The sequence below is a fragment of the Morone saxatilis genome, unplaced genomic scaffold (genome assembly GCF_004916995.1).
Source record: "Morone saxatilis isolate NCDOM2014 unplaced genomic scaffold, NCSU_SB_2.0 Contig2, whole genome shotgun sequence".
In the NCBI taxonomy this organism is placed as follows: domain Eukaryota; kingdom Metazoa; phylum Chordata; class Actinopteri; family Moronidae; genus Morone; species Morone saxatilis.
Window position 1 is genome coordinate 22,327,028 of NW_023339762.1, and position 13,155 is coordinate 22,340,182.

The window sequence follows — 13,155 nt, forward strand, 5'->3', positions numbered from 1 at the left end:
TGCAGTAGTTTATTAATCATGTCCTTAAAGAGATAAAACTGAGAAGGGGCAAATAGAGAACATGCTGAAGACCATCAATCCTATTTCAAATCCTCGTGGAGTTGTGCTGACACAAGTCATTTTTGCACAAGCGCGTGTGTGTGTGTGTCTGTGCAGGAGGTGTGGTGTGGGAAGAGGCTGAGGACCTCACCTCCCTGCGAAACTCACCGATGAAGAGGATTGGAAAGGTGATGAAGAGGAGGAAGACATGTGGCACCACATTGAGCGCATCCAGGAAACAGCCGTTGTTCAGAACCCCCCCATCCACGTTGTAGGCCACCGAGTTATTCTCGTTCCCACAGAACGCCAAGGACATGGTTGAACCGGGACTCTGCAGGGAACCGGCCGGAGGAAGAGGAGGAGGAGGAGGAGGACCAGAGACAGAAGGGAGACAGAGAGATTTTAAACAAAGACTCTCAGAGCATGTCGTGTTTTAAAAAGGACTGCTGATGGCGTCTTCAGTAAATCCTGGTATCTCCCAAAGTGACCTCCTCCCTGCTCCCTCTCAAATCCAGCTCTTAAATATCAGATCCAATGAAAAAGAAGAGACAGAGGGAGAAGGGGTCAGAGGCAGTCACAGTCCAGTGCAGCAGCAGCAGCAGCAGCGGCGGCTCCCTCTCCTCTCCGGCAGTCTAAGCAGCTTTCCCGTCCATGCTGGTGAGAAACATCTGCATCCCGTCTGCCTGCAGTCCTCAGACATCCTTTGAAACTGGAGCTTCACTTGCACACAGCGCTGCACAGCTCCACTGGAATGCATACAGTCATGCTCACACATACACACACAAACGTGCACATAACAGCGAGAGCAGCGGTGGCATTCTGCAGTGCACCTGCTATTCCTGTCTCTTTGCAAAGGAGAGCTCAAACTCGACCTTGGAAGATGAGAATGGAGGATTGCAGAGTGTGCAGGCAGGCTGAAGGACTGAGCTACGGAGCTGCTAAAGGTAGGGGGCGAGGGCAGGAGGGAACATGATTGATGAGGAGAGAGAGAGGAGAGAGAAAGGAAAGAGAATGGGGGCACAGCTGCTGAATGAGCAATGCAAACGTCATACAAAGGTACGTGTGAAGCATGAGCAAGCGCTCTAATCTAAATCCCAACACCACGTTTTTTAGGAATTACATAACTCAGTCATTTGTCACTTTTCTTCACATTATATATAGAAAGAAACTGAACAAAAAATGGGACAGAGGTGGCTGAATAACCAGGCTGCACACATAAATAAAGGAGACATAAAATATGAATGAATTCTCGGGATGAATGCATTGTGCGCCCGGTCCTACAGGGAGAGATCCTGCTGCAGCCAATGGCAGCTGACTTATTCAGAGGGATCAGCAAAGAGCCACATGGGAGCAGATTTTGATAATCCATGCAGGGACAGAATTGTGGCCCTTTTATTAGTGGTTAAAATGATTTGTGTATTTGATCTAATCCATGCCATGGTGACCTTCACATAGTCAGAGCAAAGAGATAAGCCTAAATGTAATGAGCAGTTTACACACACAGTCACCTGCTGTTTAACAGGCATCAAGTGACACAAGAATACAGTGAGAGATGTACTCAATAGTTCTTAAACTGTTATCAAAATGTGGTCCTGTACTCGCAATCCCATTGACTAAATTGAGACATAGACTCATCAAAACAATAAAATGAGGACTTACAAACATACATTTTCCATTTATTTCAATGAAAACACACAAACTGCTGACTTAGCTCCTGTAATATAATGTTAAAGTCCCCCTCCACTCACAAATATGTTTTTCTTCTTGTTCCTACAGTTGGATGTTTGAGCTCCACTGTGCAGACCGATGTATGCACTAGAAGGATGTTTTAACATTTAGCTGCTGAAAGTGGAAACATTTTAGGGGCGGGACCTACAGTCAGTGTTACAGTGTTTTTACAATTTGTTATTTCACAAATTTGGAAGTCAAACCTCCATCCAGTTTCCAACTTGTACAAGTGTGATGTAGAAACTTGAAGCCGCCAGTGCACAAACACTGAGAATGGACTACAGTGAAGTAGGAGACATATTGATTCTACTAATTTTTTTCCTAAAAATAACTGGAGATGCTTTTTTCTTCTCTATTACATTACACTGTAATTATATCATGAAGATATGAAGCACAACAAAAACTGGGACATAAGAATGTGTTGGAGTGTCATCTTTAATTTAGGCAGAATGGGAAAGTTTGGATTAACTGTGAGAATGGTGAGAATGCGATGTGAGGAAAAACTAGGTTGGATTGTTTGCGTTAATGATGCCATTAAGAGTTTGAAACAGTGGGCGCCAGATACTTCCTGAAGACAATTTACAATTTTCCTTTTCAAACACGGATTACTATTTTAGTCAAATTTTAAAAACAAATTTTTTACATTACATTACATTTTGGCTGTAAGGGAAAAAATTTGGTGTTCTTATATTCACTGAAGGTAAAAAAAAAAAGCACTTTGGAAGCAATAAAATAGGAACAACACACCAGACATAGCTGAAAGTGAAGAAATTCCAGTTCATTTTTCATTTCACACCCAACATGAGGAGTTCACAGCAACTGCAGGCATGTCCCCTCACTTCCTGTCACACATTAATTCTTACTTGTGAAACCATCCTTACACCAGTAAACAGTTGGACAGTACATGGGGTTTCTTTAATGAATAAAGCCCAGGAGACTTCTATTTCCATAAACAACTGTTAATCTGTTAATCAAAACGGCACAGCACAGCACCAGATATTATATCAACAGCAGATTCACCAACTAAATGAGAATTCATCTTGGAATATACTACCAGCATCAGCACCTCAACTAAAGATTTTTTTTTTATCACGCAATGTGTCTTTAATAGTATTCTACAGCCGGGATAACTGGCCGGGTTCTAGTTCTGTAGTTGCCCTACATCAGAGATTAGTCCTGTCCATCACTTGGTAGCCTGGGGAGAGTTGAAGCATTAGTGTGTGTAGAAAAAAAGAGTGTTGAGCAGCAGTGGAAGGGCAGCAGCGACTCAGAAAGCCACTCAGAGAGAAAAAAAACAACCCAGCAACAGGAACTAAAGGTTAGGGTATAGCAGGGGGGGGGGGTCTTATTCCAGCAAAGACCACTAACAATGCATTCCTAAAATCATTAAATATCACAACAGCCCCCCCACCCCCCAAAATAGACACTGCCATTGTCATGTGGTGACTTCACATCTTTGCCACAGTCCCACAGATACAGACTGATGCCAGCTAAATATATCAGGTCTGGTAGAGTAGAGTGTGTGTACTTAAATACTGTGATCATTTTGTTTTGTAGGAGTAAAGTGAGGGTGAATGATGAGTCATGCATCGGTAAATCTATCTTGTAGGTCTCTCTCCCTCTCACCTACTAAAAGAAGAGGTGGTGGTGGGGTGGTAATTGTGTTCCTGCTCATCTTTTATAAAACTGTTCTCCATCTGGCTGTGAAAATGTGTTACCACAATCTCTAACAGCCCTGCCGCGAAACCAGCACATCCAATATTTCACACCCTCCCATAATTGCCCACTAGAAATTAGCCCAGAATGATGTATGGTCCCATGGCAGGAAGACACAGGGATACCTTGACTAACTATGACCTGGAATGACTTACAGGATCATTAGATAGTCTGCAAATGAAACAGCTCTGTCCCCAGTGGATATGTATATGTATGGGATTGAGGAAATGCTGTGCATGTTTCATGAAATACTAACAGTGCAGCCCAGTATTCAACAGTGAGAGCATCGATCGGTGTGAGCGTCCAGGTGACACAGCCAGCAGCACTTACCGGTTTATACCGTGAGATCATGGTGTTTCCCTGAACTCCCAAAAATCACTCTTCAGCACTGTCACATCCGCCGCTTGGGATGGTAGGAAAAAAGAAAAGAAGAAGGGGTAAAAGTCTTCAGAATCGCTCAGCGTGCAGCCGGCTCCCTGCTCTCCTGCTCGGTGTTTGACGACCCAACCGCAGGCGGCGGTTTAAAGTTGGAGGCGGGGAGCTGTCCACGGTGCTGAACCCGGGTACCGAGGAGGAGGAAGAGGAGGAGGAAGAAAAAGAGGGCAGATCTTCTTCCACCCCAAGGCCACCTTTGGTCTCTGTCATGAAACGTCGACCGTGGGGTCGGGAGTGGGGGGGTCGCTCAATCAGACACACCGCAGCGGTCGATGCGACGCTGAAACACGCGGCGGACAGTGGTCACTTATGCCATCCTGAACCCGGAGTGGATTACTGCACAGAGCGGTTATATAACTGTAAAGTGGGATGCTGCACAGCAAAGCATCACATATGTAACATTACATGATGCACTGCTCTGCTTTCTCTGACTTTTATTTTTCCATTTAAGATTTAAAAAAAATTACATTTAACACAATTGACTCTGAATATAAATCTGATCCAGGCCCATCTAATGATATTCAGGTTTATTACGAATTATAAACACGGTTGGGTTCTCTATCATTTAGTGAGTAGCTTGATATTCAAGAAGGAGCACTATTGCCCCCTGTGGACATTTAATTAAAGAACTGAATGGCTCCCCGTGCTTGAAGTAAATCGAAGCAGACCAACTTAAAGAAGGTGAATAAATCCACAAGAGAGGACGTGATGCAGGAGAGCAACTTTGTTTAACTGAAGCCCCTTTTAAATGAGAAGAATACTGTTCATCCACCTTCAACACAACCTTACATTGTGTCTTAGTGATTTAACGTCATTCCTCCTCGGTAGAAAAAGTGAGTACAATTCTGTCCAATTGCATCTGCACCTGGATTACTGTTGACAACTGAGGCTTAGAGCTTTTTCTTATGTTTGTTAGTCAGCTCTCCAAGTCTCTCACTTTCTGCTACTCTTTTCTGTATTTCTCTATAGCATGGACCACATTATCACAGAATTCTGGCTTTCAATAGTGCTGATTAGTGCTTTATTCTTAAATAAAATCACAGAAATGTACACTTAATCTTGTATGTTTTTTCCTGAAAATGCTGATAATGTTGGCTGTTTGTCTTGTATAATGTTGAAACAAGCGACAAAGAGAAAGCAGAAAATGTGTATGCACAACAGACACTCACTTCTGTGATGGTGAGCAGTCCTTTATTAGGGCTTTGAAAAAGGCAGATCAGATTAGAGAGCTTCTATTGATTACAGTTTGCCTGTTTTAACTTGCCCTTCATTGTTTTACCAACTGATGAATCACAAGTCTGAAGGGAAAGATCAGCGTCGTCATGCACGTCTAACTGAGGTCAACCATGTCCAGGCTTGACAAAGGTGAGGAAGATTACAGGAGACAACTAAATATTGACAGGTTCATCCCTCAACAGGCAGAGACAGTGAGAATGCCTATTGACCGCATGGTGTTAATGTCTTTAAGCATGACACAAGGCTTAATTTTTAAAGAGCATAGGGAAGTGGTTCTCAAACTTTTTCTATAATTTCGTCAAGTGAGGACCCCTCACTGACTGACATATTTTATGGATATTTCATATTATATTCAAAACAATACAATTAAGCCAACTACTGAACTCTGCAGGAAGTTTGTGTAAAATGAGTGATTTGGCTAAATTCTGAGCAGATTATTTCATTTTTGGGGAATTTTTTATACAATTCTCAACCTGTATTATGTATTTTTTTTATTTGTATCTTATTTAAACAATCATACATACTTAATAGGCTTCTCTTTTGACAGATTCAGTGTTTTCTTGCCCTTGACGCTTGGCCATTGCGCTATTTGACAATTTTTTCTTTACATTTACATTTCTTCACAGAATTGAACCAAATGCTGAGATACAGGCTTACTGAGTTTTCTTACACCCCTTAAAATCAAGAAGGCCTCGCGACCCCCCCATTAAGCTTTGGCGAGCCCTAGGGAGGACCACTGGCCTAGGGTAATGATAAGTAAAAACTGAAAACCATCTTCAGCTTGTTTGTTAACAGGTGAATGTGACGATGAAGAGGAAAGAGAGTTATTTTATTGTGATCAAGAAGACGGTGAATCCAGAAAGAATCATCAGCAATAAAAAGCTTCTTGGTTTTCTTGGCAGGCTGTTGATGAGATTAGAAGAACGTCCTGCACGAGAAAAAAGAAGAATTAATTATTAATATGTGAGATAAGAGCAGAGCTACTTTTCAGTCAGTCAAACTTTAAGTAAGTCCACTTTATTAACTGGACATGGAGAAATGTGTGAGGAAAGCCTTTTATGCTTGCTCCGGTCACTGCACATTAAACACAACAGACAAACACACATGCAAGTGATATTTAGATAATCAGGGCTTAATCTTAAACACTTTATCATGTCAATGTTAAAAAATAACTTTGATCAAACTCTGGGAACATATTATTTTTACTGTAGCAGAGGGGAAATCCTTGCTCCAGTACCACGCAGTGTCACTTAGTGTCTATGTATGTCAGAACATGTAACAGTCCCGTGGAACAACATCAACCAGAACAACTGCTGAAGGCTGGCAGGAGTCCTCGGCTGCTTGTATGAGTGGCCATGACCTGAAGACACAGGACAATACCACTGAGGCCACACATGTGGGTATGTGTTTATATACGGCTCCCTGGGTCGTGATTTGACAGATATATGGTGGTATGGGTCACTGATCGCATTAGTTTGAAATGTCTTCACTCAAATAGCATGCCTGTATTGTTGTGGAGCACATGCTTCAGCAATAAAGAAACATTGCCTTGAGGCATTTTTGAAATACAAAAAAGGAAAGCTGCGCAGTGTGTGCTGTATACATTCACTGTCACGCTAGCTTTTTGTGGACAGACATAAATCTGATAGTTTGACAAAGGTGAGGGCAAAGACATAGCAAAAATACTCTGCTTGTTTGCTTCTGATTGACAGGGAGACTGTCACATGTGCTCAAAATGGGCAGAAACAAAAACAAATGCCACACCAAACCTCCGCCTGTGAGACGTGCAGTGAAGAGGAGGAAGGCTAAAGTCGATTACCAGGACGAGGGTGAGGTGGGAGGAGAGGGAGGGCTAGTGCCGAAGCAGGTAGCCGTGTCTGTACAGTGTTGCACTGCCTTCAAACACCTTTCTGTTCAAAGTGGGACTGAGTGATGCTGACTTTGGGCTGCGTACACGTGCACACACACACACAGACACACAAGCCACACTGTCACATACTGTATACTATAGTACAGGCCCAGTTTGATGAGATTACGGCCTAAACGCTCACAAAAATGTTTCAGAGAATAACAGTATATGTGAAAATGTCATTTGGATGAGAACATAAATCATCAGGAATGCTTACACTTCATCTTCATATTCTTTCGGAGGGGAAACAGCGATTACAACATCGATCCAGTCCTAAAGGTAAAAACAAACATTTATTTTTCACTTCATAGAATCAATAAAAATAAAAAATAATCCAGCAGCCTGACTGAATCTACCAGTAAGAATGTGACAACAACGCGCACTGGGCTGATGGGGTTCAGCTATAATCAATAAAACAGCCTCGTCAGCAGGGTAAATGACATCTATCCTTTGAAAAACTAAGTATAGCATCACTCTAATCTGAACCCTACCCCTCCACTGCTCCAGGCTCGAGCCAGAGAGTTTTGTCCTTCAGTCAATGTGGCATCGATCAGGATCTTCCCATTCACAGCCATAAGTTCATCCCCAGGTACGATGCCACCTACAGACAGACACATCGGAGACGGTTAACTGACAAACATATTTATTCACAACACTGCCACACAGAGAACCCGCTGCAGAGATAAACATGAATCTCTACATCAACTCAAGTCCAAAGCAGTGCATGTAACTGTATACAGACTAGGGAAAGTTAACAAGCATGTGTCATGCACTGACATCCTGATATTGTGCATAATAAATTGTACCTAATAAAAACTCCCTCCTTATATTTCACCATGGAGACAGTAATGATACTATAATAATAAAGTACAAATACAGGCACATTCTGTCCACACAATAAACATAATGATTTACTTTTATAGAAGCAGTATGACTAATGTTCTGACATTACATATGTTTGCATTGCAAATATGTTGTCAGTGGCTGAAGGAACATGAAGTCTAGACTTAAAGGTCCAATGTGTAACATGTTGGAGGGTCTATTGGCACAAATGGAATATAATATCCATCAGTATGTTTTCATTAGTGTAAAATCCCCAGGAAATAAGATTTGTTGTGTTTTGGTTACTTTAGAATTAGCCTTTTTTTATCTACAGACGCCATGGGTCTTCTGTAGACGTTGTCATGTTGAACTGCTGAGTTTCTACAGTAGCCCAGAAGGAACAAATCAAACACTTGCTCTACATAGGGCCCTTCACGTTTTTCACGTGTTTCGCAGCCACCATAGTTTCTCCCTTGCAGTCCATTAATTGGCAATTTATTAGGCACACACTACAGTATCTTAGTGAAGTTGAATGTTTTGGTTTAAACACTGTTTTAGAATGAGGAGTTGGAGAATACAGTTTGTGGAGCATATTTGGTAAATGGACTGCATTTATATTGCACCTTTCTTGTCTTGCGACCACTCAAAGCACTTTACATTACATGTCCACACCCACCCAGTCACACACTGATGGCAGAGGCTGCCATGCTAAGTGCCAATGGTAGCTACTGCTCAACAGAAACAGAAACTAATGCTCATTCGCATTCACACACCAATGGCACAGCCTCTGGACCAATTTGTTGTTTAGTATCTTATCCAAGGACACTTCAGCTTGCGGATATTGAGTGGTGTTTCTAATATTCAAATTGTTTTCCCTTGGAAGCAACTTGAAGAAATAAGTTAACTTGTCATTAAGTTGAAATTTGAAAATAAAACATGAACTGACCGTGCTTATCTGCAGCACCACCTTCATACACAGAAGACACCACCAACTTCCCCAATGGAGAGTCAGCACCTCCCTCCAGAACAACATCAAGCTGTCCAACCTTAAGTGGAATAAATCCAAACATCAACACCATCAGTCATGTTTTAGAATATCTTACTTTAACAGTGATAAGCCTGATGAGATTCCTCTTATCATTTAACTGAGTTATCCGAAGTGAAGACAGAAGATGCAGTCGGTACCTTTTTGATTCTCAGCAGTCTCACATCTCGCCCGTCTATCTGGTCCGAGGAGAACTATTAACAAATGAAGGGTTGTAAGAAAGAAGAGCACAAAACAACACTGCAGTTGCATAGTAAGTAGTGAAACAACACTACTCTCTGAATATGTGTATGGTCTTGCTCACAAAAAATATAACAATATGCCAACCCCTAAAGAGAGGACTGCTGCTCTGCTCTAATAATTATTAATGTTCTTCAGAGAAACTGGATATCTCCCTTATAAAAAAAAACATTTTAATTTTAAGCAGTTAAAGTTTAATAATTAAGCTTAATTTGCTATATTTGACCCACTAGCTGGCTACTGGAAGTAAGCTCATTTAGCAGTTAATGCAGTTATTGTGTAATATTATTGTGTAAAATTTCAGCTGTTAGATTTGTCTTAATTGTTGCGGTGATTCTAGTTTTAAGGCAACAATTGATGCTGTGGGAATAATGTCAACACATTTTGTAACCTTTAGCAACATTGTGGTTAATTGATTCTTATGTAGCAGCAGACACACAATGTTAACACTTCTAGTTAGCAATCACTAAAACCTTGTTAGCTGCATTGTTGTAGTGCTAACAAGGTATACAATACCATGGAGTAGGGATCAAATTCTTCCTCGTATTTCTGAAATCCCTGAAAGAGAATCAACATGCAGTTCATTAAAACGGATCGATAATGTCATTAGGCAGTAACAAACAGGGCATAAAGACAAAAAGGAATATCTAAGAAACCTCACGTGACAACAAGTCACTGCATGGAGTGCAGGTCAGATTTCCTTTGACAACCAGTTCTTTGCTAACGTCTGAATACCACTCTGAATAAATGGACACCATGGAGACACTGGCAGCGGCTTTTAAAGCCTCACACTTTAATTCAATTCACAAATAAAAATTATTCCTAATGATTTCAACCAACGACGACAGCTATTTCATTTCAAGGGAAGGAAATAGAAAGTGACATCACATTCATCCAGCTACAAGGACTCAAGGTCATTTTTCTCCCTGCAGAATAAACACACATTAATCTAACTGTTCATTTCCTGTTGTTGTGCAGACACTCAACATTGGACATAAAAAATGAACTTGTTTGTAATATATGCATTTATTTGTCATGGCTGAGCCGGCAGTTGAAAACAACATAACCAATATTATTAACAGATACATTGAATTAAATAAGATTGATGTTTTGTCTCTGAGCAAAGTGAGGGTACGTGACAACCAGCTTCCTTTATTTTAGTAATGCAACCTGCACCAACCCATGTAGAGAGACAGATTACGATCACTTCAAGTCTTGGCTGAGCCTTTCCAGGACAGTCCTCGACATAGAAACCATCTCCATTGCCAGTGACGATCAAAACCAAACCACAACACATGCATTCCCACACTATGTGTTCACAGTACTATAGTGTGCTGCAAATCAATAGAAGCACAGTTGTGCATAAGCGACACAACTAGACCTAAAGGCAGTGATGCAGCCAACACAGAGAAGAGATAATGAAAACAATTGAGGAAGAGGCATCACTGAGGCTCCAGTCAAACATGAGGAAACCTGATTGAGTGAGTATGGAGACAAAAAATGCAGAAAGAACAGGGGACAAAAGCACTCAACAGTAAATTAAGACAGCTAGTGATCAGGTATGGATTACTTGTCGTTTGTTGTTTGATTTAAAAGACGAGTTGAAAGGCACCATCCGTTTCAGCATTTCCGGAGGCTGAAAAACAAGACCAGGTATCAGCTTTTATTGATTGCACTGACACACCCTGGAGTACACTTCTACATCACTGTAGCAAGGTGAAAAGTTGAACTACTGAAGGATGAGTGCTCAGTGTGATGAGCACATACAACAGTCAGTATAAGCAAAGAAGATTCTTTCTATCAATAAATCAAAAGTGTTAAATAACATCGACAACATAAAAAGGGGAAGTGTTTTTGGTCCAATTAACAAAGTTACAAACTAAGATCAGTACTGGTTAAAAGATGAGACTGGAAATATTCAAAACCAAAACCAACAACGTATAACTCTGTGTCTCAATACTTTGAGACTACACTTCACTGTCTGTCGCTGTCTGCCCCTAGCCAAATACTTCCTACTGAAGAAGTAAAAAAACCCTAAAACAGGTCACTAATAACTAGTCTAATTATTAAAAAAGGCTAAAATGTACCTAAAATAGTTGGACACTGTAGCTATTACTCAGACATAGTGTATTTGTTGGGGATTACTTTCTGTTCAATTTATACTTATTGTGGATGATGTCTGTGTGATTGACTCAAAATAAACTACAGGGTCAGTCAGTGCAACAGGAATAAGAGAGGAATAAGGTTTGTCAGGCTTTGGCTACACAGACACTGCTTTTCTTCTAGAGATTTGTTAACACAAAGTATTATAATAATAGAATATAGAACATTATCAGCTTCATCCATATTCTTTAACCTATTCTTCATCCATTTCAACAGAAATCCTTTGTAAACACTACAGTGTATGTATACCACAAGCCTTTGGGATAAGGGCATAAAACGTGATACAAAACAAAACAAAACCATTCAGCATCAGTTTTCTTTCATGTCAATATTTCCAATTCAATTTATGAAACACAATATTTGAAACACCAATAGTACAGCTGTGTGCTGCAGCAATGTAGAATACTGTGAATGTCCAATTGTATCAATGTGAGTTAGAGGATTAGTGAGTGTGAAAAATAAACAATCTGTCCAGTTTCATTAGAGCTATATGACAGGAGAGAGAAATGGCTCCCCTGTGTGAAGTAATAACCACAGACTGGCTTTCTGTGAAACAGCTGGAGAGTCTGGAAGACTCACCAGGACTAGAAAAAAAGAGTCAGAGATTAATTCTTCCCCCAGATGATGGCACACTGTGTCAGATGTCTGAATGCTTTATGACCCTCTTGAAATGAATGAAACAGGGAGGAGATGATTGCAGTGTGGTGTATTTCATACCAGGCCATCAGAACGGACTGCAGATCTGTGTGGGTCTGGTCGGTGGGTCTGGGACTGGGGTAGCATGACAGGTTTAGACATGACCGGAACCATCTGACGCCTCTGGTTAGGGGGACTAGGAGCTAGTTGCTATTGAGGAAAGACCATGTTTCCATGCAACAGCTGTGTATAAGTTTGTATTTAAACAGGATGGGTCATTTTACAACAAAATCGTTGTACACACTTTATAAAGCTTATAAGTATGACTTAAAAGGAAGGGAGTGGTTGCAACAGTTGACATCAGATTTTTTACAGACTCAGACTCACCAAAGGAGAGCTCGAACTGGAAATTCGACTGGCATGGGAGGTATTTCTCATTACCTGAACCACAGTAAAATAAAAATGAATCTCTCAGCCCTCTGGCACAAACAGAGCACTGCAGAAATAGCACACACCCAGAGTCACTCACATCAATGCATAACTAGATGAACTGCAAATGTCCAAGCAAAGGCCAGCACACGCATTTAAAAAAACAGAATCAGCTATAACATGCTTTCCGTCACCACTACACACCAAACAACGCTCCTCTAGGTATAACAAACCACACAGCTACAAGCATTTCTGATTGCATTTCCCTCAGCTAGAAGAAAATTGTAAATGACTGCCCAATTGCATGCTAATATTGTGTATCGCTCTCTTGTCATGCATAAAACATTCCAGTAAATAAAGCAGAATATGCACATACACCTGCCGACTGCAGGCCTTGGAAATGCATGAATTCTCTGAGCTCTATACATATTAACTGATGCAACTTTTTTTCCACAGATGGAAAAAAAGATCCTCGCCATCCATCAGTTAAACACACAAAAAGGAAAAGCCACTCAAACACATTATCACCCTCACATGAGAATCTCTAACCTTTGGACTAGAGGGGTAGGACATTTCACTGGCGTTAGACGAGTAAAGTCCTCCTCTAGGGAGATAGCCGCCTGCCTCCCACTCGCTCCTGTGCTCTGGAGGACTGGGAGGATGTTGGAGGCGATGGTGATGATGCTGGCGGTACCCGCTGAGAGTTCCTACACGTTCCTCCGAGTGTTGCGGGGGTGGGGGCGGAGGCGGAGGCGGT

General features: G+C 41.2%; 2 protein-coding genes across 4 annotated transcripts in view; both read right to left on the reverse strand.

Moving 5' to 3' along the window:
* abcc8 (ATP-binding cassette, sub-family C (CFTR/MRP), member 8) overlaps positions 1-370 on the reverse strand; it is a 51,929-nt gene extending 51,559 nt beyond the window's left edge. For both annotated transcript variants that reach the window (XM_035665150.1, XM_035665149.1), the window contains exon 1: positions 208-370. In XM_035665150.1, the coding sequence (XP_035521043.1) occupies positions 208-355 (148 nt within the window). In that variant the 5' untranslated portion in view covers positions 356-370. The remainder of the gene's footprint in view (positions 1-207) is intronic.
* A 5,273-nt stretch (positions 371-5,643) lies between these two features.
* The window catches only part of ush1c (Usher syndrome 1C), a gene marked incomplete at its 5' end in the record, with an annotated part of 18,238 nt that continues 10,726 nt past the window's right edge, over positions 5,644-13,155 (reverse strand). Inside the window, 7 exon segments of one of the 2 annotated variants that reach the window (XM_035664325.1) lie at positions 5,644-6,082; positions 7,281-7,336; positions 7,555-7,664; positions 8,832-8,931; positions 9,071-9,124; positions 9,687-9,728; positions 10,741-10,806. In XM_035664325.1, coding sequence (XP_035520218.1) covers positions 6,070-6,082; positions 7,281-7,336; positions 7,555-7,664; positions 8,832-8,931; positions 9,071-9,124; positions 9,687-9,728; positions 10,741-10,806 — 441 coding nt within the window. 2 annotated transcript variants of the gene reach the window in all.